Below are 27,621 nucleotides of genomic sequence, written 5' to 3'. Positions count from 1 at the left end.
GGTGACACCAACATATTTCTGGCTTTTTAAAAGATTAAATATAAGCCATTAATTTATTGGTGACACCAACATATTTCTGGCTTTTTAAAAGATTAAATATAAGCCATACAAAGTATTGTTACGATCATCTGTGGTCAAGCTATAATGGACATTAACCAGATTTTAGGTTCAAGAAAGAGAAAAACAGAGAAAGTATGTGTGTATGTGTGTGTGTGTTCAGGGTATGCTGAGCAGGGATACGGAGTTTTTACCTTATAAGCTGTCTGACTTAGTGAAAACCAAAATACTCACTTGAATGCAAGTATATCTTTAATTGTATCTTTTCACTGCAGAACTTACAAATTAAAAAAGCATACCTTCACAAATTATAATAATATAAGCTAATTTTGTGCATTTGCAATGTGCCAGGAACACTTGCATGTAACAACTCATTCAATCCTAGTAACAACTGAGGTGCTATTATACGTTCTTCATAGTTGAAGAAATTGACAGGTTAAGTAACTTGCCAAAGTTGCCAAGTTCACAGGGCTAACAAAAGCTCACACTCTTAACTCCAAGCTATACAACCACTCGTTAGCAAATGGGCAATATGGTCTTATTTACCCCCAGTTCCTACTGGTATTAAGTGTGGGGAAAGTAGAGGGGACAAGCAAGACTTGAAGCCTCTGAAACAATTCAGTGAGGAGCTACTGAATTACATTCCAGCAGGTATAATTTCTTGCAGACTTAAACAAGCAAAAATTACCTATAAGACTGATAAAGTCTCTGCAGTAGAAAGATAAATGTGTGATACAGTGATGAGGCAGAGACATCAACTAGCCAAAGAATCAAAATAAACATAAATTCAATATTGTTGCAGTGTATTTTCAAAACTGTTGCATGTGAGCCAGGCATGGTAGCACACACTTGTAGTCCTAGTTACTGGGGAGATTGAGGTGGGAGCATCTCTTGAGCCCAGGAGTTGGAGGCTGCAGCGAGCTATGATCATGCCACTGCACTCCAGCCTGAGTGACAGAGGGAGACCCAGCGTCTTAAAATAAAATTGGTAGATATGAAGTAGTTTGTGGTCGTTTTCACTGAACTATGGAAAAAGGTTTCACAATTGTCACCCATGCATCAAACGAGTGCTACTTTTAAAATGTAAGGTGCAGTTACAGGTCTCAGAAAAATAATTTAATGTTGACATAGGAAAACACTGTCTGTTTATAGATGACAGACAAAAAGGCAATTGTTAAAGGTATGTAGCCTGTCATTGTCATTTTCACCTAAATGAAAATAAACACAAATGGTGGAATGTATTCAAGGCAAATCGAGAAAACAGTCCAAAGAAGATTTGAATGTTAGAGTTGGAAAGAAACTTAGTGAGCAATTTCAACCTGTGCATTTTACATAAAATAAAATTAAGGTCAGCAAAATTTGATCTCTCTGTGCAGGTGTTATCTTCAGCTCTGGGTGTGAGTAACACTTCTAGGGGCAGTATATGGAGTAAGGACGCAAGAGGATGATATATAGAACCCTGGAAGCTTCAACTTTGAGAAGTGCGCAGATGAAGAGCAAACCCACGAAGACAGCTAGTTAGGAGCAATGGAGAGACAGCAGCAAAGCCAAAGAGTGTGATGTCATGGGAGCCTGGGAAGGAAGGAATTTCAAGAAAGAATAAGCAGCTGTGTGATGATAGAAAGAAGTCTAAGAAGATCAGAACTGGAAAATGATCATTAGATGTGTTGGTTATTGTTTGGTAGTGACCTTAGCAAAAGCAGTTTCAGTAGCATGGTTATAACGGAAGATGGCTATGTTTTAAGCAATAAATGGGAGAGTAAAAAAAAAGATAAGACAGTAAGGGAAGAACCCATATTCAATAAGCTTGAAGAAAAGAAAAAGATGAAGCAGTGGACAAAGACATGCGTAAGGAAAAATGGTCAGGTGAGAATGAGAGGAATAATTGAAACATTGTGGGGAAAGGCGATGAAAACAGGCATCCCAGCTCCGGCTGATGCGTGAGCCTTGAGAGGAGGAGACACCCAGCTTGCTCTGAGATCAGGAAGATGGGAAACGGATGGACGCACGCACAGCTACGTGGTTCTCTGAGCTGGGTTTTCATTTTTATGTTTGACTTCTTAAATCGCATGTAGGTTATTTTAACAAATGATACAAGGTTTTTAAAAATCTCCTTCCCTTATTGCCTTTGAAAGTCTGGAATGAAGGAATAAATGGTCAGCCTCAAGCCTGGACCCTGTACTCACAAGGAGTTAGACAAGCTCTTGCTGGCTGTGCACATCTTCTCCCACACTCCCTTCCCGCCATCCTCCACTCACAGGAATCATTTCCTCATTCTCCAGGTCCTTCCACCAGCAACAGAAATTAGATTCTCACGCCATTAGGAAACACTGAGGAGATTAACAGGGAGGAGTTTAACTATCTTCAATCTTGTAAAGGCTGGCAGTTTCTTAGCCTTGCCAACTATCTATTTTCCTTGTGTGGTTTCTGCCAGAGGCAAGAGCAAACCAAACAGAAGAAAAGGGTGGTAGCAGGGAAGAGTACTCTTGAGAAAATTAAAAGAAAAACGAGAGACAAAGACTTAGAAGAGGGAAGATTACTGCTGAAATTAAACCAGACAGCAGGTTAGAAAAGAAAGGTTGGTCACAGAATTAAAAAGCGATTATGTGTATTCGTCTAAGATTTTGTGGATTATCTAGTGTATTGGATTATACGGTTTATTTCCAAACAGGTTTCCCTCTACAAACACGCACCTATCAGATATCTGTTTGAGTCCTTTCCTGAGAACCAAAAGCTCTGTGTACAGTTAATTATGGTTCCTTCCTCCAATAAGAGACTAAGCCAAGAGGTTACCCTGAAAGGTCATGCTGCCCTAATATTTCAGCAACGTTGACTTTGGAATTCTTTAATTATAAGATCGAAGATATATTTTTCAAATTAGATATTAGGTACAATTTTCACTTCCACCATTTCACCCTTAATCTTAAAGGTCTGCTAGCGATTTCTCAGATAGGGAACAAAGTCTCTGAATTACTGATGTTAGCCAGAACTTGCTAATTCAAATTCACTGCAGAGGCATTCGCAATAGCTATCTTGCTTGAGAGCATGCACTCCTAAAATTTCAGGAATCCTCTCAGGATTTTCGAGTGTTGGGTAATAATGCAATTCTGTTTCTGATAAAGCTAGATTCACTTAAGCATTTTTAAAGCATCTAACACATGCTTGACACTGGACTGTTTGCGAGAATATCAAAATGAATGAGATGTCAAATCAGTCCCTCAAAATCTCATACATAAAGAACAAATATATATTTTTTAATTTCCATGATCTGATTTCTTTGGAGGTTGTTAAAAATCAGAATGCCAAGACCTCTGATACATCCATTATCTTGTGTGTTATCAGCAAAGCTACTTCAACATAAATAAGCAAAAGGATATGTAACAGTCGATTACACAAAATAAAAGTTCTAGATGTAGAGATTTTATCTAAAAGAGTAAGAAATGAAAATAGGAGGAATACCAACTACTCACCTGCCCAATTCCAAGAAACAGTAATAAAGAAACACACTCACCTACACACACACACTATACCAACCACAACGAAAGTCTTACCTGACTTGCCCACGCCTGCTCTCCCAAATATTGCCAGTTTGACCTCCGCACTTTTAGCCATGATGGGTGTTGGTAGACAATTTACTGTTGTTAAAACTAAAGCACTGAGAAAATCTTCTTGGTTCCAGTCTTTGGATTCACCATATCATTGTAAATCTTGGAAGAGTCCACAATCCTTAAACAAAAGAAATTTGGGAATTCATAAGTGACTGGAAAATGAATTAATATTAAGCATCTACTATATGCCAGCCACCATTCACTTTATCAACATTTTCTGGTTTGATCTTTACCACTATCCTGTGAGAAGTCTATGGTAACTTACTGTAAATGATTTAACTAATAAATGGTAGATTCAGGACTTGGATTTGGATCTGGTTGGTACTAAAACATGCATTATCACACACAATAGCATTTCTAAAGTACTTCCTCAAGAAATTTTTTAATGAAGTTATTGATTCTTGGTAGTAACTGAAAGTAAAAGTGAATACACACATTTACCATCTATCTGTAAACATTCAGTATACAAACACATGCAATGGTGCAATGGAGACAGTCACATTTAGGCCTCTTCATATCTCTTTGGGTTGAATAATACACATTCATATTAGTCAACTCCAATGCAACACAATTCAATTTTGCATCTCAAAGTTAATTTTTTTCTCATTTCACACTTGATCACATGATGAAGTCATGTAACAGATACAGATACACATGTTCTAGGAATCAATATATAATATGTAGATTACATACATTTTGCTGGGCACAATGCCCTGGTACACAAATGATAAATGCCATGCTCCAAGTTATTATTCCTTTTCTATGATGACTTCAAGTAAATTAGTTTATAGTGCTGTCTTAAAACTTGGGAAATAACATTTATGTACAAAGTAAGCACATCTTATTTAGTTTGGTGCTTTAGGAATGACATCTAGATTCTTAGGATCATGGAAACGTAAATTTGGAAAGAGCTTTGGTGGTGGTAGGGGCTGGAGTGCGGGTCATCTGAAGAAATCTTCTAGCCATTCTTCCAGCAAGAATCTTTCCTTAGGACATAACAATAATTCCATATTCCATGCCTGACTTACCACTTCCAGGTATGAAAGGTGGGCTCACTACTTCTGAAAGCTGCTTCATTTCTCCAATTAGGAGGAACGGTCTTTCTAATATTCAGCTCTAAACTGTCTCCCTGTGGCTTCTACTCATCTGTCCTGGTTTTTCTCTATGAAATAACTCAAAACAAGTCAACTTTTTCTTTCACTCAGAACTGTTCAAGGATCCTAGCATCTAGCGGGACCCTTTGTTCCATCCTAGGCTTCTTTTTTCTAGGAACATGAGGCCCAGCCTGTCCACTTGTTCTTCCCAGAATGTACACTCTCATTTATGTTTTTTTGACCTTCACTCCCTTTTTCATCATGTGCATTGCCTCCTCAACATCTTAATCACTCTAAAAACGTGGTGTCCACTGCATTCCACTTTGAGATATGACCTGACAAACTGACCCGGTGTAAATTCCCTGAGATTTTCACTATCGTTAATCTGCACACCATAGTTGTACTGTAGCACAGCCAATCACATTAAGCCTCACATCTTTTACACGGACTGCAGACACCCTCATTCTGAACTTTTGCAATCAATGGCTTAAACCTAAATACAACACTGCACTTTTACCCGTGTTAAACTTAATCACATCAGTCTTCATAATTCATTCTGTTTTCAAGTCTGTAAAGATGTTTTAAACACAAATATGTTATCTAAATGTGTTAAATGTTCCTGCCAGACTTTTTTCATCTATAAATTTTTACAAACAGCTTCTTAAGAGAGAGAAATTAAAAAGTGAAAATCCTTCTGAAAAAGTATTTCTACAAAGACATTAACTTGTAATTGTTTTCTTCCTTAAGTATTTAAGCTGTCATCCTGTACCCAATAAGGTTTTGTATTTGCTGATTTTCAACGTGCCAGAGCTTCCCCTGAAGGAAGGAAAAATCAACATTAACATTAGCTATTGTTTACTTCATCCTCAATAATGAAAAAGTGTCTAAGTAATCATTAATAACAAAAACCAGAAGCTTAAACATCTGCAATTTGTCCAGTCCCATATTTTTGGCTAAAGATAAAAAGATTTCCTTATTTGTCACTTTAGATGCATTCATTAAGAAAAGGCCCCTATGTTTTTAAGGTTCAGTGCTTCATCACAGAAACATAATATATGGAGATATATTAACTATTTAAATTATAAATGAGAAGAGGTTCTGGCAAGTATTTCTTTGAAACATTGAACATGCAAGTGTCTGGAGCTGGTATAGACAATAATTTTCTGTTTCATGCAAAACTGTTCACATCCATGTATATAAAATGCAAGTAATTATCTGTCTGATTAATGTTTCATGAAAGTAGCCATCAAATGTGATTTTTAAAAAATGGCAAGTCGCATTTTTTAGTAACTCCCAAATGGCCTCAGAGGCATAGGAATTTCACATAAGAAAGAAATTGTGTGGGCTATTTTTTCCATTTATAACCTAATAAAGATACAGCTGGTTATTGTCAACCTAATGTTATGTTTAGAAAAATCACTTAAAGGAAGACACAAAACTGACAGGAGTTCTTCAACATTTTATTTCTCACCTGAAAATGTGAAAAGTTACATTTGACAAGATGGAAAACAAAAATAAATATGTAAATTGTTGTAATAAGTAGACTGTTGCCAAGTTTCTGATGTTCAAAATAATTCATAATCTGAGAGTTTCCATACATGGATCTAAGAAAATCCATTTGTCCTAATGTTCTGCTGAAATATTCTGAGTAGGGCTGAAATTTGCCATTCACTTTTTATGTGGATGGTGCTTTATTAGGACAAAAACATCTCAGCTGCTATCACTCTAAAGGTAAAATCATACCTATTTAGTTTGAAGGTGTAGGGTTTTTTTTTTCTAAACATAAATGAAAGGAAAAAGGAAAAACGCTAGGTAAAATCCTGTATTATTAGTGATGCATTCATTGATTTATTCCACACTTACGCTATGCACATACAAATAAAAGTAGTTCCCTTCGAAGAGCTGTTAGACCTATGATATTTAGATCACTGTAACCTTATTTACTTACTTACTAAAAGAAAGTTTTCATTCCTAATAAATCATTGTCAAGGCTATATTTATCAAGGTTCATGCTCTCTACTTCCTCTTGGGGGTGGGGCAAGCAAGCATCTTTATAAGGTAATCATGCTTGGAACTTCTGTTTTCAGGCGCTCATCAAAATCAAGTGTAGCTATTTAGGAAAGCAAAGACCCTAATCTAGGCCTGGAAATGAGATTCTCTTCTTTTTTGGCCTCCCCTTCTCTGGTTCTGAAATCAAGTTTTCCTGGTCTCATTCCTAGGAATTCTTCCTCTTCTTATCACTACGCAGTACCCACAGCAAACCAGGGTAATTGTATAAGCCCCTTGGCTATTTAATGTTGCTCTGAAATCAACAGGTATCTTGCAAGAATAAACAAACCCATTGTGGGCCGCAAGTCACTTGCTTTCAGGCTAGGGAGAAAATGCAGCCGTAAGTCAAAAGGGCATTTTCCCTCTCAGCTAGGAGAGCCCTGTCAAGCTAGGCTGCTGGTGTTCACATCTCCCTCGCAGCGAACCCCAAAGCCGCCCTGGGAGGAGGACCCGGTGACCAAGAGCACCGACTCAAGAGGCCGAGGGTGCTCAGGGCTCGGAATGGGTCTGCAGGAAGTCGTCCCGAAAGAGCCACCTGGACACGTGCGTGACACTCACCTGTTCACACTCTCCAGGCCAGGAGAGCCACGGTCCTCTGCAAGTTCGGAATGGGTCCCCCAAGATCGCGAAGCCCTCCCACACTGCGCAGCCCAGGCTCCAGGTTGCGTTTGCGAGTTGCTGGGCTGCGGTCGTGGGTGGGACTCGCCGCTGAAGCAAGTGCCAGTGGCCTGGCGGGGGTCTCCTCACTCGCGCTCGCTCCGACTAGCGGCGGAGGGACTGCGGCAGGACGCGAGCTGAGCCCGGCCAAGGCCGCTGCGCTCTGCTGCAGTGCGGCGCTTCGGCGCCCCCTACTGGGGTCAGGGGCAGGCTCCTCCCGCCGCGCTGCCTCCCAGGCTTGTGAGCTTGGGTCTTTAACGTGCTGCACCCAAGACGGGCTTCCCTTTTTCACTGGTTATTTCCAAGCCTCCAGGCTCTCACCGAAGGGCAGCTTTCCTCGGTTAAAACCTTGCCTAAGAAAGCATCACTACGTGGTGTTTTCTATTCCTTACATCAAATGATCTTCACAATATCTCTTTGAAGTATCTTTAATTATCTCCATGATACCCAAGAGGAAACTGAAGGAGAAGGTAATGCAAGGGTAGTAAATGGCTGGAATGAAATCCAGACTGGATTGGAAACTGAGAGATGCTAGGAAAAACAAACACGGAATTCAATTGAAATTCTATTCATATATTTGAGAAAGTTCCAAAAGCTTCTCGTCCTCCTTACAAGATCAGCATTTATAGGATTTGCATTGGAGTCATACTCCATTATGCTCAGACCCTAACAAAGACAATTAATATGCGAGCTGTGCTGGACCTGCTTTCATATCCCTCATCTGATTTGATTTTTATGCCCTCTCTTCATGTAAGAACTAGTATTATAATTACTAGCCTTTCACAGATGAGAAGGTGAGCTTCAGAGAGGCTAAATGATCTCCCAAAAACTGAAACATCTGAGCGAAGAAGCAGGAGACACTTATGTTATTGTTTTTCTCTTATAAATCTGGGTATTCTTACCAAGATATCAAGCGGCTTCCAGAAAACCAGTGTTATATAGAACAGATAGGGGCCTAGGGCAAACTGAACGATCTGCAGAATGTCATCAATGGGAAGGGAGGTAACCTTGGAGGCAATTTCCAGAGTCCAGACTGACCTGGAAGGTCACTGCAGCCACGAGTGAATGGCTGAATGGAACAGCTAGATCTATGGCAAAATAGCTGAGGAGTTGCCCTGCTGGTTCTTTTAGAAAGCTCAAACATTGTATGGTTTATGAATTTCCTGATCACTAATGTATCCCTCCCTCCACACCACACACATCTGGATTAGATGCCACCCTCTGTATCTCACAGGACCCTGTGATCTTATCATCGTGTTTGTGTTGTACTCATTTCTGCCCCTCAGTCCTCTCCATTAAACTGTGAGCTCCCAGAAGCCAGGATGTACCATGTGTGACTCTGTATTCCCAGCATCATCCATACAGTGTGTATACCTACAGCTTGGCATATAGTAGGTAGTTAAAGAACACCTACTGAATTGAATGAATTAAGATAAAGAAGAAGTTGTGATAGGATATGTTTGAGCTTTTTTACATACTGGATTTAAGATAGACCATCCAGTAAGAAATTGAATGTATGGGGCTGACATTTAAGAAAGAGGCCTGGAAAAGAGAGAGACTTTGGTGTCTTAGCATGCAGAAGATCTTTGAAGTCTGGGATGGGATAATAATTACCTAGACTGATTATATAGAATCTTACAGAATTCCAATTACATGGAATCGTGTGGCATTAAGGTGTTCAGGTTTCACATGTTACCTTGTTTCCCACATTAAATCTTATACTCAGGGCAAGATTTAATAAAAAAAAATCTGTGACCCTATATCTATAAATATACTATTTACAGAGACTTGAGTTGGAATTCCCACATTGCCACTGTTATTTAATAAGAGTTATTGACCAGCCTGGCCAACATGGTAGAGACAGCGTCTCTACTAAAAATACAAAAAATTAGCCAGGCGTGGTGGCACGCACCTGTAATCCCAACATTTTGGGAGGCTGAGGTGGGCAGATCACCTGAGGTCAGAAGTTCGAGACCAGCCTGGCCAACGTGGTGAAACCCCATCTCTACTAAAAATATAAAAATTAGCCAGGCGTGGTGGAAGGAGCCTGTAATCCCAGCTACTCTGGAGGCTGAGGCAGGAGGATCACTAGAACCCCAGAGGCGGTGGTTGTAGGAAGCCAAGATCGCGCCATTGCACTCCAGCCTAGGTGACAAAGACAGACTCTGTCTCGAGAAAAAATATAATAAGTTTTTGAAGAGGGCCCAAGCCAGGTTCCATTTGTAGTAGTTCTTTTGGAACTTGCCTATGGAACCTGATTCTCTCCATTTTCCTGCTTAGCCCATATATGACAGCATTCCTCCCTCAACTAGGGAGGCATTTGCGTACACATCTGCATTTCTTGATGTGCTGCTCTAAGATAGATGAAGTAGCTATCCTGGAGCCTGACACCCACTGTGTTACATCTTCCGTATGTATCCTATATTCTGTGGGCTGCTTCGTTTGTCTCTAAAGCAGCAAAAAGAGGCATGCTGTCTTGTGCTGCCTGCCTCATGGATCAGTAAGAAGGGCAGAGGACACTTTGTACTTATGGTTCCATGATATATGTTTGCTGTGCAAGAATTCTCCTGGGGAAAGGGGAAGTCCTTGTCACACTCCAGTCTCTTAGCCTGGCCTTAGGCTTCAGCTAAAACCTCTAACACAAAACAAGTAGATGAAGTGTTGATATAACCACAAAGCATGTTAGAAACTGGAATTGTGTGTGCGTATGTGTGTGTAGCTGTTAATCATGTTTGTTATGAATAATTCAAACAGTAGAAAAAATACAAAGATGTAGAAAATCATCCCCAGAATCACACTATCCAGAAATAATAACCATTGTTAACATAAGGGGACCATCATCATTCCAGATATTGTAGAAAACAGACATCCTGATGGACAGGTATGTGAAATGGCACAGATATGCTAAGTGTCATCATCATGTAGATGCTATTTTTAATTTAAAAGTACACTTAATGAAGCAGAAGATAACAAAATTAAAGTGAACATTAAAGACTGGCTGAACTTTAGATATTTACTCACTTCATGAGATAGTCACTCACTTCATGAGATAGTCACCCTAAAGATTCCTTTACAGTTTGAATTATTACATAAAACCAGATCTGAATTCATTATGCTTAAACATATATTTGTTTTAGTCAATATCAACTGATTGTTTGCTATTTAAAAGAAGAAAATAGCTCTTTTATTATGTCTCTTTTCTTCTTCCCTCCTTCTATATTTTTACACAGGTTTTGTTTGTTCATTGTCAAGATTTATAACATTCACATTCCACTTATAACTCTCATTCCCAAAGTGGTTTAAACTTAGTTCTATATTTAAATAGAATAAATTTCTTTAATTGATTCTTTTATCATGTTTTTTCTATTATTGATTATTTTGATTCATCGCTTGATATCTTCATTAAGCAGTGTCTTCAAGAAGGTCTTGCAGGTGCTGTATTGTATAATTGAGAATACCTGTTTCTTCCTTTTCTTGTTGCTTTTAAATTTGTTATTAGCCTACTTTTGCTTACAATGACCTTCTCCTCCTTTTTTTTCCTGTGTAGTGTGTTTTTATATTTATTATTGATTTCTTTTTAAGATCAGGACTCATATTTGCTATGATACAAATTCAGTTAATTGTGCTTGACTTCATTCCTACCTTATCTGAGGCCTGTTTGTTTTTTCTATAAAGCAATGGTTTGAAGGTGAGCATTGCATTCTGTCTACCATCCCGAGATGAGAAGATGAGGGCTTCTGAGTCTCCGTGCAGCCTCTGAGAGAGGTTACATGCTCTGCTACTGTTCTCAGGTTTTACTAAAGACTGTCTCAGAATTTAGTGCAGGCCATCAGGGTCACACACTGTTTCAGAAAGATACCCTTAAGCCTGAGATTGCATTCTTCATTCATTCTTGGAGCCGTCTACTCTCCCTCCCAAGCTATTTCCACTATGACTACTCACTCTGCCCTCTTCTCCCATGAGAAAAGGATAAGTGTAGTTGCTCAGTTCATTTCACTCCAAATTTGCAGACATTCTTAATTGGTGAGAAATAATACTTAGGATTTGATCACTCATCAGTACTGCTTCTGGAAAGCCAGACTTTCTATATCATGATCTTTTATTTTCTTTATTTCATTTTGAAGTTACATGGCAAGAAATTATACTCCTTTCCTTATTTTGTTGCTACTAATGATTATCTTTTGACTTTGGGATGGGTATTTTATTGCTGTTACCATTTATTTAGTTAAATATTAGGCAAAGGCAAGACTGATTTTAGCTGAGATTGAACTTTCCTGTTTACTGGGAACAACTATAAAGGCTAACCAAAATATACAAAATAGCTGTTTGGAAGCATTGGCAAACAACCAAGGCAGAGCTGCACATCTGACAGAGGGGATGTACTGGAGTTTAGCCTCACAGGCACACAAATTTTCTTGTTGGGGGCATTTTAAGGGCCCATATCCATGAAAGTGAAGCCCAAACATCAGTGAGAGATTAGGGTTCAGGGCTACTAAGGCAACTGGGTTCAGAAGGCTATCAGAAAGGGCAGCAGCCACGGAGACAGAAGTTCAGATATTTGCATGGAAATGTCCCTAGGATCTTGGCTAATTTCAGGGCTGCACATTGCGTGGTGAGTCTCTGAGGCATCTGGTAAAAGAACAGCTGCCTAAAGTCTGAAAGCTCCTGAATCCCAAGATGTGAATTACAGAGTTCTCTGAGTGCTGAGAAGACATCCGAATTTCAGCCCAGTCAGAGTTCAGAAATCTTTGTGAAGTAGGAGTAAGGACCATTAATGCCTTAGGCAGAAGGGCTGTAACCTAGGACTAAGCGTGGGTCTGAAAGACATCCCCCCACAACAGAGACTAAAATGAGACCTTTACAGGAGCAATCTAATCCACCAGCAAATTAACAGCCTGCCAAAACAAAATACAACACTCTTGAAAAAGTTAACAGGATCCAGAGCCTGTATAACCATCATCTACAATGTCAAACTTACTGAATTAGTCTGCTCAGGCTGCCATAACAAAGTACCCCAGAATGGGTAACTTAAACAACAGAAATATATTTCTTACATTTATGGAGGTTAAGAAGGCCAAGAAAGTTTCATTCTGAAGCCTCTTCTTTTGGCCAGCAGGCGGCCCTCTTTATGTGCTCACAGGACTTCCTCTGTATGAGTGTGTGGAGAGACAAAGGGAGCTTTCCAGTGTTTCTCTTTATAAGGACATTGGTCTTATGGGATCTGATATCATCCTTATGAGCTCATTTAACCTTAATTCTTTTTGGAAAGGTTCTATCTCCAAATAAAATCATACTGAGAGTATGGTTTCAACATATGCATTTTGAGGGCACCAAACATTTAGTTCATAACACACACAATAAACATTTCCAGAAGACAAGAAGCATAACAAATTTACCAATACTCAAGAGATAAAAATAGATGATAGATGATCTATATGTTGAAGTAATTAGACGAAGACTTCCAAATTGCTAGGATTATTATGCTAAAACCAATAGAGGAAACAATGGACAAAGACATAAAAATATAAAGTATTTATCATATTTTTATCCATTTGGGGGTATTTCACAGAGAAATAGAAAGTATGAAAAGGATCAAATAAAAACTTTAGAACTATAAATACATACTTAAAATTAAGAACGCATTTGAGGGGTTTAACAGTAGATTGAAAGATGGAAGATGGAATTGGTAAATTCAAAGATCTGTCATTAGAAAATGTCCAAAACGGACCACAGAGGAAAAATAAACAATGGAAAGATCAAAACAGAGAATGAAAAATGTAGAACATGATCAAAAATCGTAACACACATGTAATTGGAGTTCTAGAAAGAGAAGAACGAAAGGATGAGATAAAAGCAATAGTTGAAGAAATAATAGCTGAAAATTTTGCAAATCTAATGAAAGATAGTAATCCCTCAATTCAAGATGTTTCATGAACCCCAGGCAAGGTAAAAATAAAGCTACACCTATATACATTTCAGTCAACTTACTGATCATCAAAATACAGAGAAAATACTAAAAACACCTAGAGAAAAAAAACAAAAAAGACACACCGTTTTTAAGGAAAAAATACAGTAAAAATGGATTATAGCCTCTCAATAGAAATTATGGAAAACCCAGGATGATGAAAAGGCATCTTCAAAGTGCTGAGCTAGAATTCTATATTTGTTGAAATAAGTCATTCTCAGACAAAATTTGAGATAGTTTATTAATTGTCAGCAGAACAATGAAAAAAATGATTTCAGATGGAAGCAAAACCAAAAAATTCTAGTAGTAGCAGCAACTCCTAATAGGGTAAATAAATGGGTAAAAATAAATGAATACGAACCAATGAAAACCACAAGTATAAAAGTGTCTTTACCGGGTGCAGTGGCTCATGCCTGTAATCCCAGCACTCTGGGATGCCGAGGCGGGCAGATCACCTGAGGTTGGGAGTTCGAGACCAGCCTGACCGACATGGAGAAAACGTGTCTCTACTAAAAATACAAAACTAGCCAGGCATGGTGGCACATGCCTGTAATCCCAGCCACTTGGGAGGCTGAGGCAGGAGAATTGCTTGAACCTGGGAGGCAGAGGTTGCAGTGAGCCGAGATTGCGCCACTGCATTCCAGCTTGGGCAACAAGAGTGAAACTCTGTCTCAAAAAAAAAAAAAAAAAAAAAAAGTCTTGTGGGTTTATAATTTCTGGAAGTAAAATATATGATAATAGGAAACAAAGTAAGAGGTATAAGTTAAGTTATGCTATTATAAATTTCTTACATATTGAGGGATTTGGCAAAATTACTAACTTAGACCAATAATATAAGAATGCACTTGCAATTTCTAGGAAAACACTAAAGGAATCCCAAAGTGTAACCAAAAAAGCTAATAGAGAAGATAAAATAAAATATAAATATTCCATTAATACAAAAGAAGGCAAGAAAGGAGAAATAAAGGAACAAATAGATGGAAAAATTTGTCAACAAATAAGAAGATAATAGACTTACATCTATCTCAATAATTACATTAAATGTACATGTACTGAACACTCCAATTAAAAGACAGAATATTTCAGATTGGGTTAAAACTGATGCAACTGTATGCTTTTTACAAAAATCACTTCTTAAATAAAAAGGCACAGATAGACTGAAAGTAAAAAAGAAAATAAAAAGGAAAAAGATATTCCATGCAAACAGTAGCCAAAGGAAAAGGGCAATTCTGCAACTGACCTTCCTTCCATGTCATTCCATACATGAAAGTTAGCCCAAAGCCTGTGTTCTGAATCACAATGCTTCACTACTTTTATAACGCAGTGAAGTTCATCTCCCTTTGTAATATTTCCTTGCCTTGGCCAAGGTTGATTGCCTCCATTCTTCTTTCCCATTCTCAGTTCATTTGGGGTTGTTCTGAGCATGACAACAGGAATACTAGAAATGAGCACGTTTAGAGAAAAGTAAGCTGTAGTCAATATTCTGTGTCTCTTTTGCAGATTCTCACTCTGAATCCTCCCGCTCATCTGGCCGTACCCTATGGTGGGCAAGATTGCTGGAAAGACAGCCCACTTTGTTTAGGAAAGGGAGAAGACAGTGAGTGCCCATATCTGAGCAGATCTTTGAACCATACTCTCTGAACCAAATTTAGTTCTCATTAGTCCATCTCTGTTTAACCTATTTTTCTAGACTATTGGAGATTAGATTCTCCTAAAAGAATTGGATTTCTTATTGAATTCTTATTGCTATCACTTTTACCGACTTTTAAGTGGGCAGTAGAACACTTCTAAGATTAGTTGCCTATGTCTCCATGTTAGTACTGTGCAATAGAGAGAGAGAAAGAGAGACTATCTGCTAACAGTAAATGCAGTTTAGTTATCACTAGTTATATAAGTATTGTAGTTATGTAAGTCAGAATCTTGATGAAATTAATAAATTCAAATAGAATAATATATTCCACTGGAGGTTAATGCTGCTTAGATGATATCAGATGATCTTTACCTAATAAACTGGCAAGGAATTAGAAACACATTTGCAAAGTTCTGACAATTTGTGGGACCTGGAATAACATAATAAAAGCAAAATTTAGCTTACCACAGGGTCAATGTGAAAAGCTACATTTACTTATATAAGAAAGTCCACATGGTTTTGTACTTCCTAACTTTGCCTTAATGATACATAAAAACAATTCCAAACTGGAACATTTTTTGAACCTCACAAATTCCAACTTATCATCTATGGTTACAAAAGGTTAAGAAGCCACATGAGCTAGGATAATTTTCCCTCTGTTCTGTCTCTTACATAGGGTTGAAATTAGAAACTCTTCTTAAATGAAATCATCATTTAATGAATCTAGTTGATACAGAAATCCTAATGTTTAATAACAGCCACCAACTGATGCCAGTAAGCAGCTAACTCAGGGAAAACTGTAGAAGGTGAAAAACATTACAGTTTTACTTATTTACATAGTGGCTGGCATGGAGATAGAGTTTGATTCATTTTCAGTATTGTTGAATAAAATAAATACAATAAAATATGTATGATCTGTGGATGATTGGGCATGAAACAAATACATAGTAATTTCTGGTTTAATATTTCATCTGGCTAGCTATCCCCAGCTAAGTCTTTCCAAAATGCTGCCAATATACATCAAATAAGACATTGATAAAGATGAAAACGCATGCCAAAATCTAAAGCCAACACTCAAATAAAACAAACCACTTCAACAGTTTAGGATATATTCTTCCTCCTTTGTCTGTGTACTCATTTACACACACACACACACACACACACATCCGTAAACATGCATTTTTAAAAATTCTTACATATTGAATCATAATGTACAAATTGTTTTTTTCTCATTCACTGTGCTTTAGAGATCTTTTCATTTCACTACATACAGATGTACCTCACTGATTTCAACAGTGTTGTCATGATACTCAAGAACCATTTATGCAATTTTTTAACCATCTAAAAGTACATTTTTATATTAGAAATATTATTCATCATTTTAATGAGGTAAATCCATATATACTGACATAAAATATCTCCCAACAGAAAACAAGGGGCAATACATAAAATCTGATGCCATTCCTGTAAAAAAAGAAGTCTACATAATTTCTATGTAGAGACACACATGACTTCACAGTAAAAGTATGAAGGATAGAAAGCTAACAGATGAAAGTCCCTTTGGAGAAGTGTCTGGGGTTGGTGTGGGTAGATAAGGGGGTGTTAGGCTTATCTGTAATGGTTTAGTCTGTTTTATTTAGCTTATCTTATAATGAAGATATACGTATTATATTAGCTGGCAAAATAAAAATTATATTTTAAGTAATAAAAAGTACATAAACTGGAAGATGAATACATGTATTCTAGAGATAGTTGGAAAAGCTTGTCAAGGGAAATTGGTCCATCGGCAGCAAGATCATCAGTGCAAAAATGTAAAATGGTTGGATTTTACAGTTACATCTCTTAAATGAACACTGTCAAGATGATACCTCATATGCTTTTCTCTGGTGGCGGTGAATATTATTTTAGCCAGCTTGTTCATGAAGGATGATGACAGAAAGGCATGGAAGTCAATTAAAAGATGCTGTCATTTATGTCAAACTCTGGAACTGAGCATGAGAGTCATGCTACTGTCAATCATGCTGGTCCTTTGCATATTAGTGTCCCAGCAGGGCTGGCTGCACAGGGGCTTACTTTTATAAAAGCTGGATTCCAGTGCAGTCACCTTTCAGTTTCCTTGCTATCAGTGCCTTTTTCTCCATTACACATATCGTTTGCCCTTATGTCTTTCCCTTTCCCTTTAGCTGGATGATAACATTGAAGGACAGAGTTACTGGAGCTTATTGAAACACAAAAACCGAAATTTACAATTTACTTTTTAAATATATCCATGGCTCAGAATTTCAGAGGTGAGCAAAATAAACAAACAAATATAAAGCTATATCTAGGCGTTTCCCAAAAACACTGGAAGAAAGCAATTTCCTTTCTATGTTAGTAGCTTAAAGATCTGTAATTAAAGTGAACTTTTAACTAAAACAAGAACTGAGGATTCTTCAATACTGATACAAAAAAAGTGAATGTTACAGCTGAGAATGAAATAATAACCTAGGACTAATAGAAGATCAGTAAAATCTGGTTTGTATGTGGAAACAGATCTGGAAATCAATAAGCAGAGAGATGGTTGTCTTAGCTGCTGCCTCTAGAGCTCTTACTAATCCTTCAACAGAATTGAATAGCAAAGGACAATGATGTCAAAAGACTACTCTGCAACACGTGCAAATGTACATAATTATTCCTGAGTCCACAACATAATGCAGCCATTCTCAGATTCTATATTTTTGTTTTTATCATAATGTCTTAAGTTAATGAACCTCCTCAGAAGATGTAGCCTTAATAGACCCCATCTAGCCATTTTGTTAAGATTCTGCAAATCAAGTAAGCAGACCTCTTATCAAAACTATATTTTAAAATTTTAAGAACATTTAAAATGTATGTGTTGTGCATCACATAAACTGATGAATGCACAGCAGAAGAGGACCTCGAGTCTTTCAAGTGTGTTGATCCTGGCTGGTGGAGGAAAAGAAGAATGCATGTCTGAAAAGAAGCTCTCACATGTATCTACTCTTATAGCACACTACAAAGAGTTATAGAAATATTTGCCCAATATTAGCTGATCTGCCACCCCAACCAGAGAACATTGGGAGGGACCGGGTTATCCAGGCTCAAGAGGACAAGCCAAGTTGAAAACATGCAGATATGAAAGCCCAGGGAGCTGTCAAATGGCAGAAGGGCAGAAAGGGAGGCAGGTTTATCAATGTCAAAATCTTAGACCAGGAGACAAGTAGAAGCAAAAACTGATAGGAGCTAAATGAATAATCTATTTGACAATTATCTGTACTTTCTGTGTAGCATACCCATGTCATACATCTCCATTTTCCCTTCTTCCTTCACTTTATACCTCCATCAAATAAACCTGTCTGATGGCTTATTCTCTTAGATTCTGGCTGGGTGACAGATGCAGTCTGATACATTAATTCCTGCCAGATATTAACTGGGGCAATAACATCATGGATAAGATCAGGAACAGCATAGGTTGGAATCCAGACTCTGCCTCTATTAAATTGTGTATCTGTGATATAGGTTCTTTTTCTTAAGGTGAAGTGAGTTTATTGGTGTGTACCCTAATCTAATATGACTGCAGGTCTTATAAGGAGAGGTGGGTAGGACACGAAAAAGCTCAAGAGTAGACCCTCTGAATACAGAGACAGAAGACAGCCATCTCCAAGCTAAGAAGAGAGGGCTCAGACAAACCACCCCAGACTGACAGCTTGATATTGGACTTCTATCCTACAAAATTGTGAAAAACTAAACTTCTGTGGTTAAGCTCTTCAGTCTGTGTGCCATATTATGGCAGCCCTGGGAAACTATTCCAGCCTATTAGGACACACATAGGATGCTCCCTGCAGAACGGCTACATGGAAATGGAATCTTATCATGACAGGATCCAACAGCATTGACAGGCTGACCCGCTATGGGAAATGGCTTCCCTTGAGGAATAGTATGATGCCATGTGAGGGCACCTCCCGATGGGGCTCCTCCCTGATGGGGTTAGAGGGATGAATTCTGTGGGATGACCCTTTACAGACAAATGCATGGAGTAGCTTCACCTCCTTTTTTGTGTAACCCCCCTACTTTTGTGTAAAAACCTCCCTAGTAAATGCTGGATTGTGAGTCTTGGAGGACGTCTAGCAGGGCCATGGAGCTGTGTGCTGTATGAGATATCTAGGTTGGGGAGTTAAAACAAAACTGTGGCAACATGCAGAGATACTCATGGTGTTTTCTCTGATCTTCCTGCAAGGTGGTGAAAGGGATTTTGCATGTAATCAAGTTGCCACTGGGGAATAATGTCAGGCAGATTCCTCTGGGAGGAGACAGTGGGTTACTCAATTGGGAAAGCCCTAGGACACAGCCCAGGGAGTTCCCATATTCATTTATATGTTCTGGGTCCACCCTGGTCTTCTCTGGTTGCTGTCTGTGGGGACCACTCGATGCCTACTCTCACCCTAGAGCACCACTGGTCATGGTTGGTGGCATGGTACACCTGCCCTTCTTTGAAGGAGATCTCCATGGTGAAGGAGATCTCCATGGTGAATCCATCCAACAGCTCCTCGATATGCTGAAAAGAGAGTGTCCAAAAGCCAGGCCAAGAGGCGTAAATGGCCAGCCTTGCTGTTTCCCCAGGCGGTCACCCAGATTAGAACTTTCCTCCCAAGATCAGGCACATAGGAGCATCTGCAGAGCATCTCCAGTCAGAGAGGAAGCTAGATGACAGACTGAAGTCTCAGGATGAACATGTGAAAAGAAAAGCCTTGTCCACAACACTCCCTTTCCCATCCTGCCAGCCATGACCAGAGTATGAATCTGACAGACCCACCTCACTCCCAACCCCTGACAACCTGCTCCTGTCCAGGGAGGGCCCCTCATCTCTTGCTTCCCTAAAACACATGGTGATGGGGAAGAGTATGGGACAGCCCTGACTGGATCACAGCTGAGGCCTGGCCTGGAAGGGCCTGCCACTGGGCTGCCCTGTGTTACCTGTGGGTGCCTTCTGCCAAATGGCCAGAGGCGCTGATGGTGAGGGTTCAGCCAATGTCCACAGTCTCTGGAAAGATTCTCACTTTGACCTTTGTTGAGACAAGGACATAGACAAACTGAGATACAGCAGGAGAACATCTTGCTGTCTTGAACATCCCCACCAATGGCTGGATATGTGGCTATCCCTAGAATGTGGGTGCCTAGTTACCAGAATTCTAAGTTCTGATGAGGTCTGTCCCCAAGGAAGTTAGGTCACTGCTTCAAGGTTCCATCACCTAGGCTCCTTCCTTTCATAAGACCTACTCAAAGGCCCCACTGGGCTTCTGACCACTCACCCTTCCCCTATCAACTTCCTATTTTTTCCATAAGTTATTAAGGTACAGGTGGTATTTGGTTACATGAGTAAGTTCTTTAGTTGTGATTTGTGAGATTTTGGTGCACCTGTCACCTGAGCAGTATACACTGCACCCTATTTGTGGTCTTTAATCCCTTGTCCCCCTCCCACCCTTCCCTCCAAGTCCCCAAAGTCCATTGTATCATTTGAGTCCTAATAGCTTAGCTTCCACATATCAGTGAGGACATACTGTGTTTAGCTTTCCTTTCCTGAGTTACTTCACTTAGAATAATAGTCTCCAATTTCACCCAGATCACTGCAAATGCTGTTAATTCATTCCTTTTTATGGCTAATATTCCATGGTATATATATACCACAGTTGCTTTATCCACTCAATTGATGAGCATTTGAGTTGGTTCCAAGATTTTTCAGTTGCGAATTGTGCTGTTATAAATATGAGTGTGCAAGTATCTTTTTTGTATAATGACTTATTTTCCTATGAGTAGATACCCAGTAGTGGGATTGCTGGATCAAACGATAGCTCTACTTTTAGTTCGCTAAGGAATCTCCACACTGTTTTCCGTAGTGGCTGTACTAGTTTACATTCCCACCAGCAGTGTAGACGTGATCCCTAATCACTGCATTCATGCCAACATCTGCTGTTTTTTAAATTTTTTGATTATGGCCATTCTTGCAGGAATAAGGTGGCATTACATTGTGGGTTTGATTTGCATTTTCCTGATCATTAGTGATGTTGAGCATTTTTTCATATGTTGGTTGGCCATTTGTATATCTTCTTTTGAGAATTGTCTATTCATACCCTTAGCCCACTTTTTGATGGGATTGTTTTTTATTTTTTTCTTACTGATGTGTTTGAGCTCCCTTATGTTGGAGTCAAGGACTCTGGTGCTTCTGGCTCCTGTCCAGAGCACTGCCTACCTTGCCATCTCCAGGTGTCACATAACTGTGCTCCTGGATCTCCAGCTTTCAAGTAACACATTTGATGTTTCAGCTTTCATCATCCTCCATTACCTTAAAGCATTCCACTAGGAATGACCTTTAGTCTTAAGAGACCAGGGTGTTCCTTTCCACAAAGTATTTACTGTATATATATATATTTTTTTGATGGAGTCTTGCTCTGTCACCAGGCTGGAGTGCAGTGGCAGGATCTTGGCTCACTGCAATCTCCGCCTCCCCGGTTCAAGCAATTCTCCTGCCTCAGCCTCTGGAGTAGCTGGAACTATAGGCACATGCCACCATGCCCGGCTAATTTTTGTATTTTCAGTAGAGATGGGGTTTCATCAGTTTATTGGCCAGATTAGTCTAAAACTCCTGGCCCCAAGTGATCTGCCTGTCTTGGGCTCTCAAAGTGCTGGGATTACAGGCATGAGCCACTGCCCCCGGCCCCACTGTGGTTTTGAGGGAGGTTTTCCATTGCCCCTTCCATTGCTACAGTGAGGGAGGCTTCCTACTGATGTAAAACTCTCTAGCAAACTTGGTAGGATAAGAAGACTCTGAGATTTGGGTACTCCCTGGAAGACATTGCCTATTATGTATCTAAACCTCCACTTTATAGTGAAGTGACCCTCACTTTATAGGTACTTAACAAATGATGGAAGTTCCCTCGGTACCCTATGTGATTGGAAACCCATCACTGGCTGCTTTACGGGATTTTGTTTTTAATATTTGGTGACAACATACTTATGTTACTTTTGGTTCAAGGAATACTTCATTTAGGAGTTTAATAGTAAGAATTTGTTAACAACAAGAACAGAATTTTTACCCCTCCATTAGATTAATTCCATAAATTTTCAAGTTATTTGTTTCTACATTTTAATATAAAACAGCAGGTTTAAAATCTGAAACACAGGTTAAAATGAGGCTAAAATAATTGCCAGTTTCTTTTAACCACAGAGGAAACTGGGCAAGGAAAATCTTAGGATGGAGGAACTGATAAACACTAAATTAGGAGTACTTGATTTGATATATGTAACCTAACCGGGAAGCAGACATGCATTTTTCTCATTTTAAAGATAAAGAATGGAAATATGTGATTTTCCTCTGTGTCCAGCAAGTCAGGGGCAATGAGCCAGGCAATGAGCTCCTGTAAAGTCTCTGAGACACATTACTTCTCATATAATGCAACAGACATGAGTGCAAGTGATTAATATTCTAGATTGTAATAATCTGTCAGCCTCCTATTGCCAATAAAAATGAAAACAACAATCTCTAACATTGAGATAGCATTTTTGTGATGTTCTAATTGCTTTCACTCTACTTTGCACTGCATCATTTTAGAGAAAAGGACACTGAGAATCGGAAAGCATTTTGTCTGAATTTACAAAGGTAGTAATTATTAAGTATGAGTTAGATTTTTTAAATGTAGTGTGGATTTTGTTTTGAGAAACATATATTTGACCACTTAATCTTTCACTTATAGGTTATCTATATTGTTTATTCCTTTAATAAACATTACTGAGCCCCTAATATACCCAAGGTACTGTGCTAGATTCTGAGGATACTTCAAGGAATGATTCAGACACAATTCATCCCCTGCATAATTTACAGTATATTGATGAAGACAGTTATTAAACAAGGGATGAATATTATAAAACAATTTTGGTGTTTTCCACACTTGCCTCATGGTTAGTCACAGGTATAGTGTGGTATCTTTATTCTGCCACAGACTGGTAGACTCAGCCACACTGGGTGTTAATTGGATGATAACTCCTTTGAAAGAACTAAGACTCATTAAGTATACATAAAGAGAGTTGGTGCTGTTCAGGGGACAGGAATAGAAATCATGTCTTCCAGAGGTTTAGTGAAATGGGTAGACTGTGAGGCTGAATTTCAATGAAAAGACAGGTGAACATCATCAAGAATACAAAGACAGGAATTTACCCGGACAGGGAAGGAAGGAGTACGTTGTTGAGACCAAATTCAACATATGCAGGGACAATGTCCACGAGCTATATATTTTTTTGAAGAGGATAAAGAATGGACCAAACACAGCAAAGGCCAGAGTTACTCTAAAAAAATAGCTTGGTGGACAGATGCTATCTTTAATGAGGCAACTCAAGGCTTCACTGATAGGCTTCTCTAGGGCTATTTTAGTCAGAAAGAGGAGAGAATCTCCTAATATGGTCCATTTCTTTAATGCAACCAGGAGTCAAGTGAGAAACTCATTTAAAATTCCAAGAAAATTGGGTGGGGAGGGAGAATATTTTTCTTAGAAAAAAAATCCCCTTCTAGGTATAGGCCCTAGTATTGTTGGGTAAATATTTGGATATTATGATTAGCTAAGAATGGAGACCATCAAAAATCAGGTTGAATAACAATGGGTTATTGACAAATTGCCTTTTAAGGAAGGCAGGTCCAGTTGACCTCAGAAGTTCTTCAAGTGAGATTATTTAAGTTTTAAGTGGAATCTGAATTTGTTGGGACAATAGAGTATAACTTAGAGATTTATGGGGAAAACATCAAGAAACAAAAACATCTCTAGGCTGGCAGCTGAAGAATTACTCTCTGGGAGAAAAAAGGTCTAATGGAGATTGTTACTAAGTTCTTTGCTATGAAGTGTGCAATGTAAATTTGCTCTTTTATTTCTGCAATTAAAATCTGCATTGTGACTTGCATTTGACCTTGAAGCATGTGACCAATTATTGTGCTCTTATTAAAGTCGATACAGGAAAAACTACAGGTTATTCATATAGAGTGCGAAATGTGGGTTATAATACTCATAATAATGGATACCACTTACTTAACATTACCATGCCGTAAATGTTTTCCTTATGTTGTCTTATTTGCCCTTTACCCCAATTATATGATTTAGTGTGCAGTTGCGGTTTTAATTGCCTTGGCTTTAATTGACCTATATCATTACTTCTCATCTTCCATTGGCAAAACTTAGTCACATGATAACACCATAATGGGCATCAGCAAATAGAGCCTCCAGCTGTACTATTTCTTCCCAGATATAACTCTCTAGTGTAAAAGAGAGAGCACACATTTGACAGATAGCAGTCATATTGGCTATGTTAGTCAGGCAGATGGTATTGCCATTTTATACATGAGAAAAAGGAGGCTTAGAAAAATTAAGTAACTTCCTCAATAGCACACAAATAGAAGTGGAAGAGCCTGAGCCATGCCAGATATTTTTTAGATGCTTACTACATATGATCTAATTTAAATGTAAGGTAAAGTTTCTTTAAGTGAAATGAGTTAGATGAGTTAGATGAAATAGAGTTAAACTGACAGCCCCAACCACCAGATAAAAAGGTAACAGAAGCCATTAAAATGAATGGGGATAAAAAATGAACTCAAAGACATACTGTTAAATAGAAAAGAAAGAGCAAACCAGTAAGATACAATTTGTATATTAAAAAATTATAATTATACACATGCACTGTGCTCAGGCACAGAGAATATCTCTGGAAGGGGGATTCAGAGCTGCTGGGACAGTGGTTTCTTCTGGGGAAGAGAACTGAGGGCTTGGAGAGGGACTTCCCTTTCATTATACACCTGTTTGGACATTTTAAATATTTTATTGTGTGCATGCAATTACTTAGGCAAGTTTCAAATTTTAAGTCAAACGTCAAAAGTTGATCAGAAGATAGCATAATCCTTTAGGAACTGCTGTTCATTCTCCAGGCTGGAGAGAACTCTTTAACGCTGAACTGCCCACCTTCGCTCTTTTCGCACCACATAGCCTCCAAGGATACCATTCTTAACTCCTGTTGATGTGAAACTATATTGACTCCTGGAAATCTCAGGAGTCGTTGATCCTGGTCCCATTGTCAATAGACAACTCTTTGACTTGGTTTTACCTCCCTATTTCCTGGCAATTAAACTGTCCAGGTTGACTTAGCATTAACCAAGCCACCTTCAAATTTACCACTTATGCTTGGAACTATTCTCCTGAGACTGAAAGTCTAGCCAGTCTTTCTGCGTGATGGTCCCAGTGCAGCACACATGTAGGAAATCTGCAGAAATAAACCAAGATATATGATTGGCGAATGAGTGATTTGAGAACAAAGGATAATAACACTTCAAATGTGAATTCCTACAATTAAGGATTTGAAAGGAAATGGAAATCACATGTTTCTCTTCATGTTTATCAGAGCAAATCATTAGTGATGTTTATGCCAGCTATCTAGTTAGGTCAAGCTTTACCATGGCCAGAACTGATTTTCATAAACATGCAGGCAGGTGGAAACAACTTAAAAATAGCCTTGAATGGAAATAATTACCACTTTATATTATCACGAAAGCGTATCTTTGTGGCAGAAAGCCCTATTCCTACTTGGCAAAGCCCTAATTATCACTGCTTACAGAAGAGTGTTGATGCCTTAGTCGAAATTCCTAGGTTCCAAAGTTCAACTTTTTTTTTTCCCTGGAGTTTAGAAAATGCTAAAAATTATCTTTTGGTCCAAAATGGCTTCACAGACAGTAATTGTTCCAGTGATGCACAAAGTATTGCTCAAGTACTTCTGTCTTATGTTGAAGCCTTTGTTTTTAAAAGAACAGAATGCAACTAAACAAATGTAGAAATTAATCCTTAATCCTAATGGTTAAATCTCCATTTAAAACTATATACACAATAGTTGTCTCCATTAGAAGTTAAAATAATTTGAACAACTACAAAGTTAAAACAAAGTTTATAATGAAGCATTTTAGGGCATAAAATATGTTAAACTAAGTTATACTGTATTTCTTAACTAGAACATGATGTTGTGCTTGGAATGCAGGGGGAAAAGCATAAATTTGACCTTTCATACATTCTCAAATATTTCATGTTGTTTGAGGTATGGACATATTACATACATTCCTTAATTCATTTATATATTCACTGATGCCAAACAAACATTTCTAAGATTGTTCGTTTTAAGCTTATTTGGACAGTGAAAAATGTCAGTATACAATATGCTTAATTCTACTTCAGCTTAGAAACGGTTGTCTCAGCTCAAATGTCAACTTTTAAAACCAAACAGAAGAGCCAGCAATTATGTTCTAACATTTAGATCTGAGAGTGGAAATGAATACTGGCCACCCTCCTAATCATTTTCTGCTTTTATTTTTGTTTTCCTTTTTGCTTTTTTATTTCACTTCTCCTCCTTGCCCCACAAAACTTAAAGATTGAAATGTGGTAATTTTCTTTTGTAAGACTTTGTCACTGATTTAATGAATTAAAAGCAACTTACTTGTATTTAAAAAATTAGCTTATATTTTGGTTGATCAATGCTTTCAATCTTCTCATAATGTTACAGCCCATTCTGAAATTAACTTATGGACTTATATCTATCAAGTATCAACAGTGACAGAAACAAACTTCTTCTCTGGTAGAAAAAATCTATCACCATATTGCTTTGCCTTTTACCTTTCAAAATGCTGTGATACCAACCATGTATTTTTCCCCTCATCTCTCTTAAACTTCCTTGTAAAATTCTTTCTGTACCTTAACTCTAAATATCAGAGTTCCTTGAGTCCCTTAGATGAGATCCCTTTTCTTCTCTCTCTCTTTCTTCTTCAATGTTCTTAGGCAGACCTATAGTTCGAATGCTATCTTTGTGCAGATGAATCCTATGTTTATATAACACTATGATATCTGTGAGCTTTCCTGTCTGGAGTAGAGGCCACAAAGACTGAGAGCAACAAAATACGAGGCAAGTATCTTACGTCCTAGAGAAGATGCTAAACCAGATGGGGGTGGGGGTCATGCTAAGGGATTGTAAAACTGGTACTGCCAGCATTGGTCTGTTGCCTGCCTTCTGAATGTGTGAATGAAGTCAGCAGATTCAAAGGAGGTTGATGCTGCCACTTTCGAAATAATTTCTTTAAAGGGAATTGTCAGTGTGCTATCCCTTTCCCCCAAGTTTTCCACACAGCTATGAAGGAGGGGAGAGGTGCTCCCCTCTCATCTTCAACCATGTGAGTTGGAGTTTGGGAGAAGTATTTAGAGTTTAGCACACACTTTCTTTTTGAGATGAGGTCTCATGCTGTTGCTCAGGCTGGAGGGCAGTGGTGCAATCTTGGCGCACTGAAGCCTCAACCCCCTTGGCACAAGCAATCTTTCTACCTCAGCCTTCTGAGTAGCTGGGACCACAGACACATGCCACCCCACCTAGCTAGTTTCTTTCAAAAATATTTTTTTTGTGTGTAGACAGGGTCATGCTATGTTGCCCAAGCTGGTGACAAACTCCTGGATTCAAGCAATCCTTCCACCTTGACCTCCCAAAATGCTGGGATTGCACACA

The 27,621-nt window shown here is 38.6% G+C and overlaps 1 protein-coding gene across 4 annotated transcripts in view; it reads right to left on the bottom strand.

The window, feature by feature from the left end:
- RERG (RAS like estrogen regulated growth inhibitor) overlaps positions 1–20,158 on the bottom strand; it is a 129,982-nt gene extending 109,824 nt beyond the window's left edge. For 2 of the 4 annotated variants that reach the window (XM_055280561.2, XM_055280565.2), the window contains exons 1-2: positions 7,367–7,613; positions 3,609–3,783 (exon numbers count right to left, since the gene is read on the bottom strand). In XM_055280561.2, the coding sequence (XP_055136536.1) occupies positions 3,609–3,669 (61 nt within the window). In that variant the 5' untranslated portion in view covers positions 3,670–3,783; positions 7,367–7,613. Of the gene's footprint in view, positions 1–3,608; positions 3,784–7,366; positions 7,614–20,034 lie in introns of those variants that run through there. The other 2 variants (XM_055280563.2, XM_055280564.2) reach the window with 2 other exon arrangements.
- Positions 20,159–27,621: the final 7,463 nt, after the last annotated feature.

This window comes from Symphalangus syndactylus, chromosome 5 (genome assembly GCF_028878055.3).
Source record: "Symphalangus syndactylus isolate Jambi chromosome 5, NHGRI_mSymSyn1-v2.1_pri, whole genome shotgun sequence".
In the NCBI taxonomy this organism is placed as follows: Eukaryota; Metazoa; Chordata; class Mammalia; order Primates; family Hylobatidae; genus Symphalangus; species Symphalangus syndactylus.
Note: the sequence above shows the minus strand (reverse complement) of the source record. Positions and strands in the feature narration are given on the sequence as shown.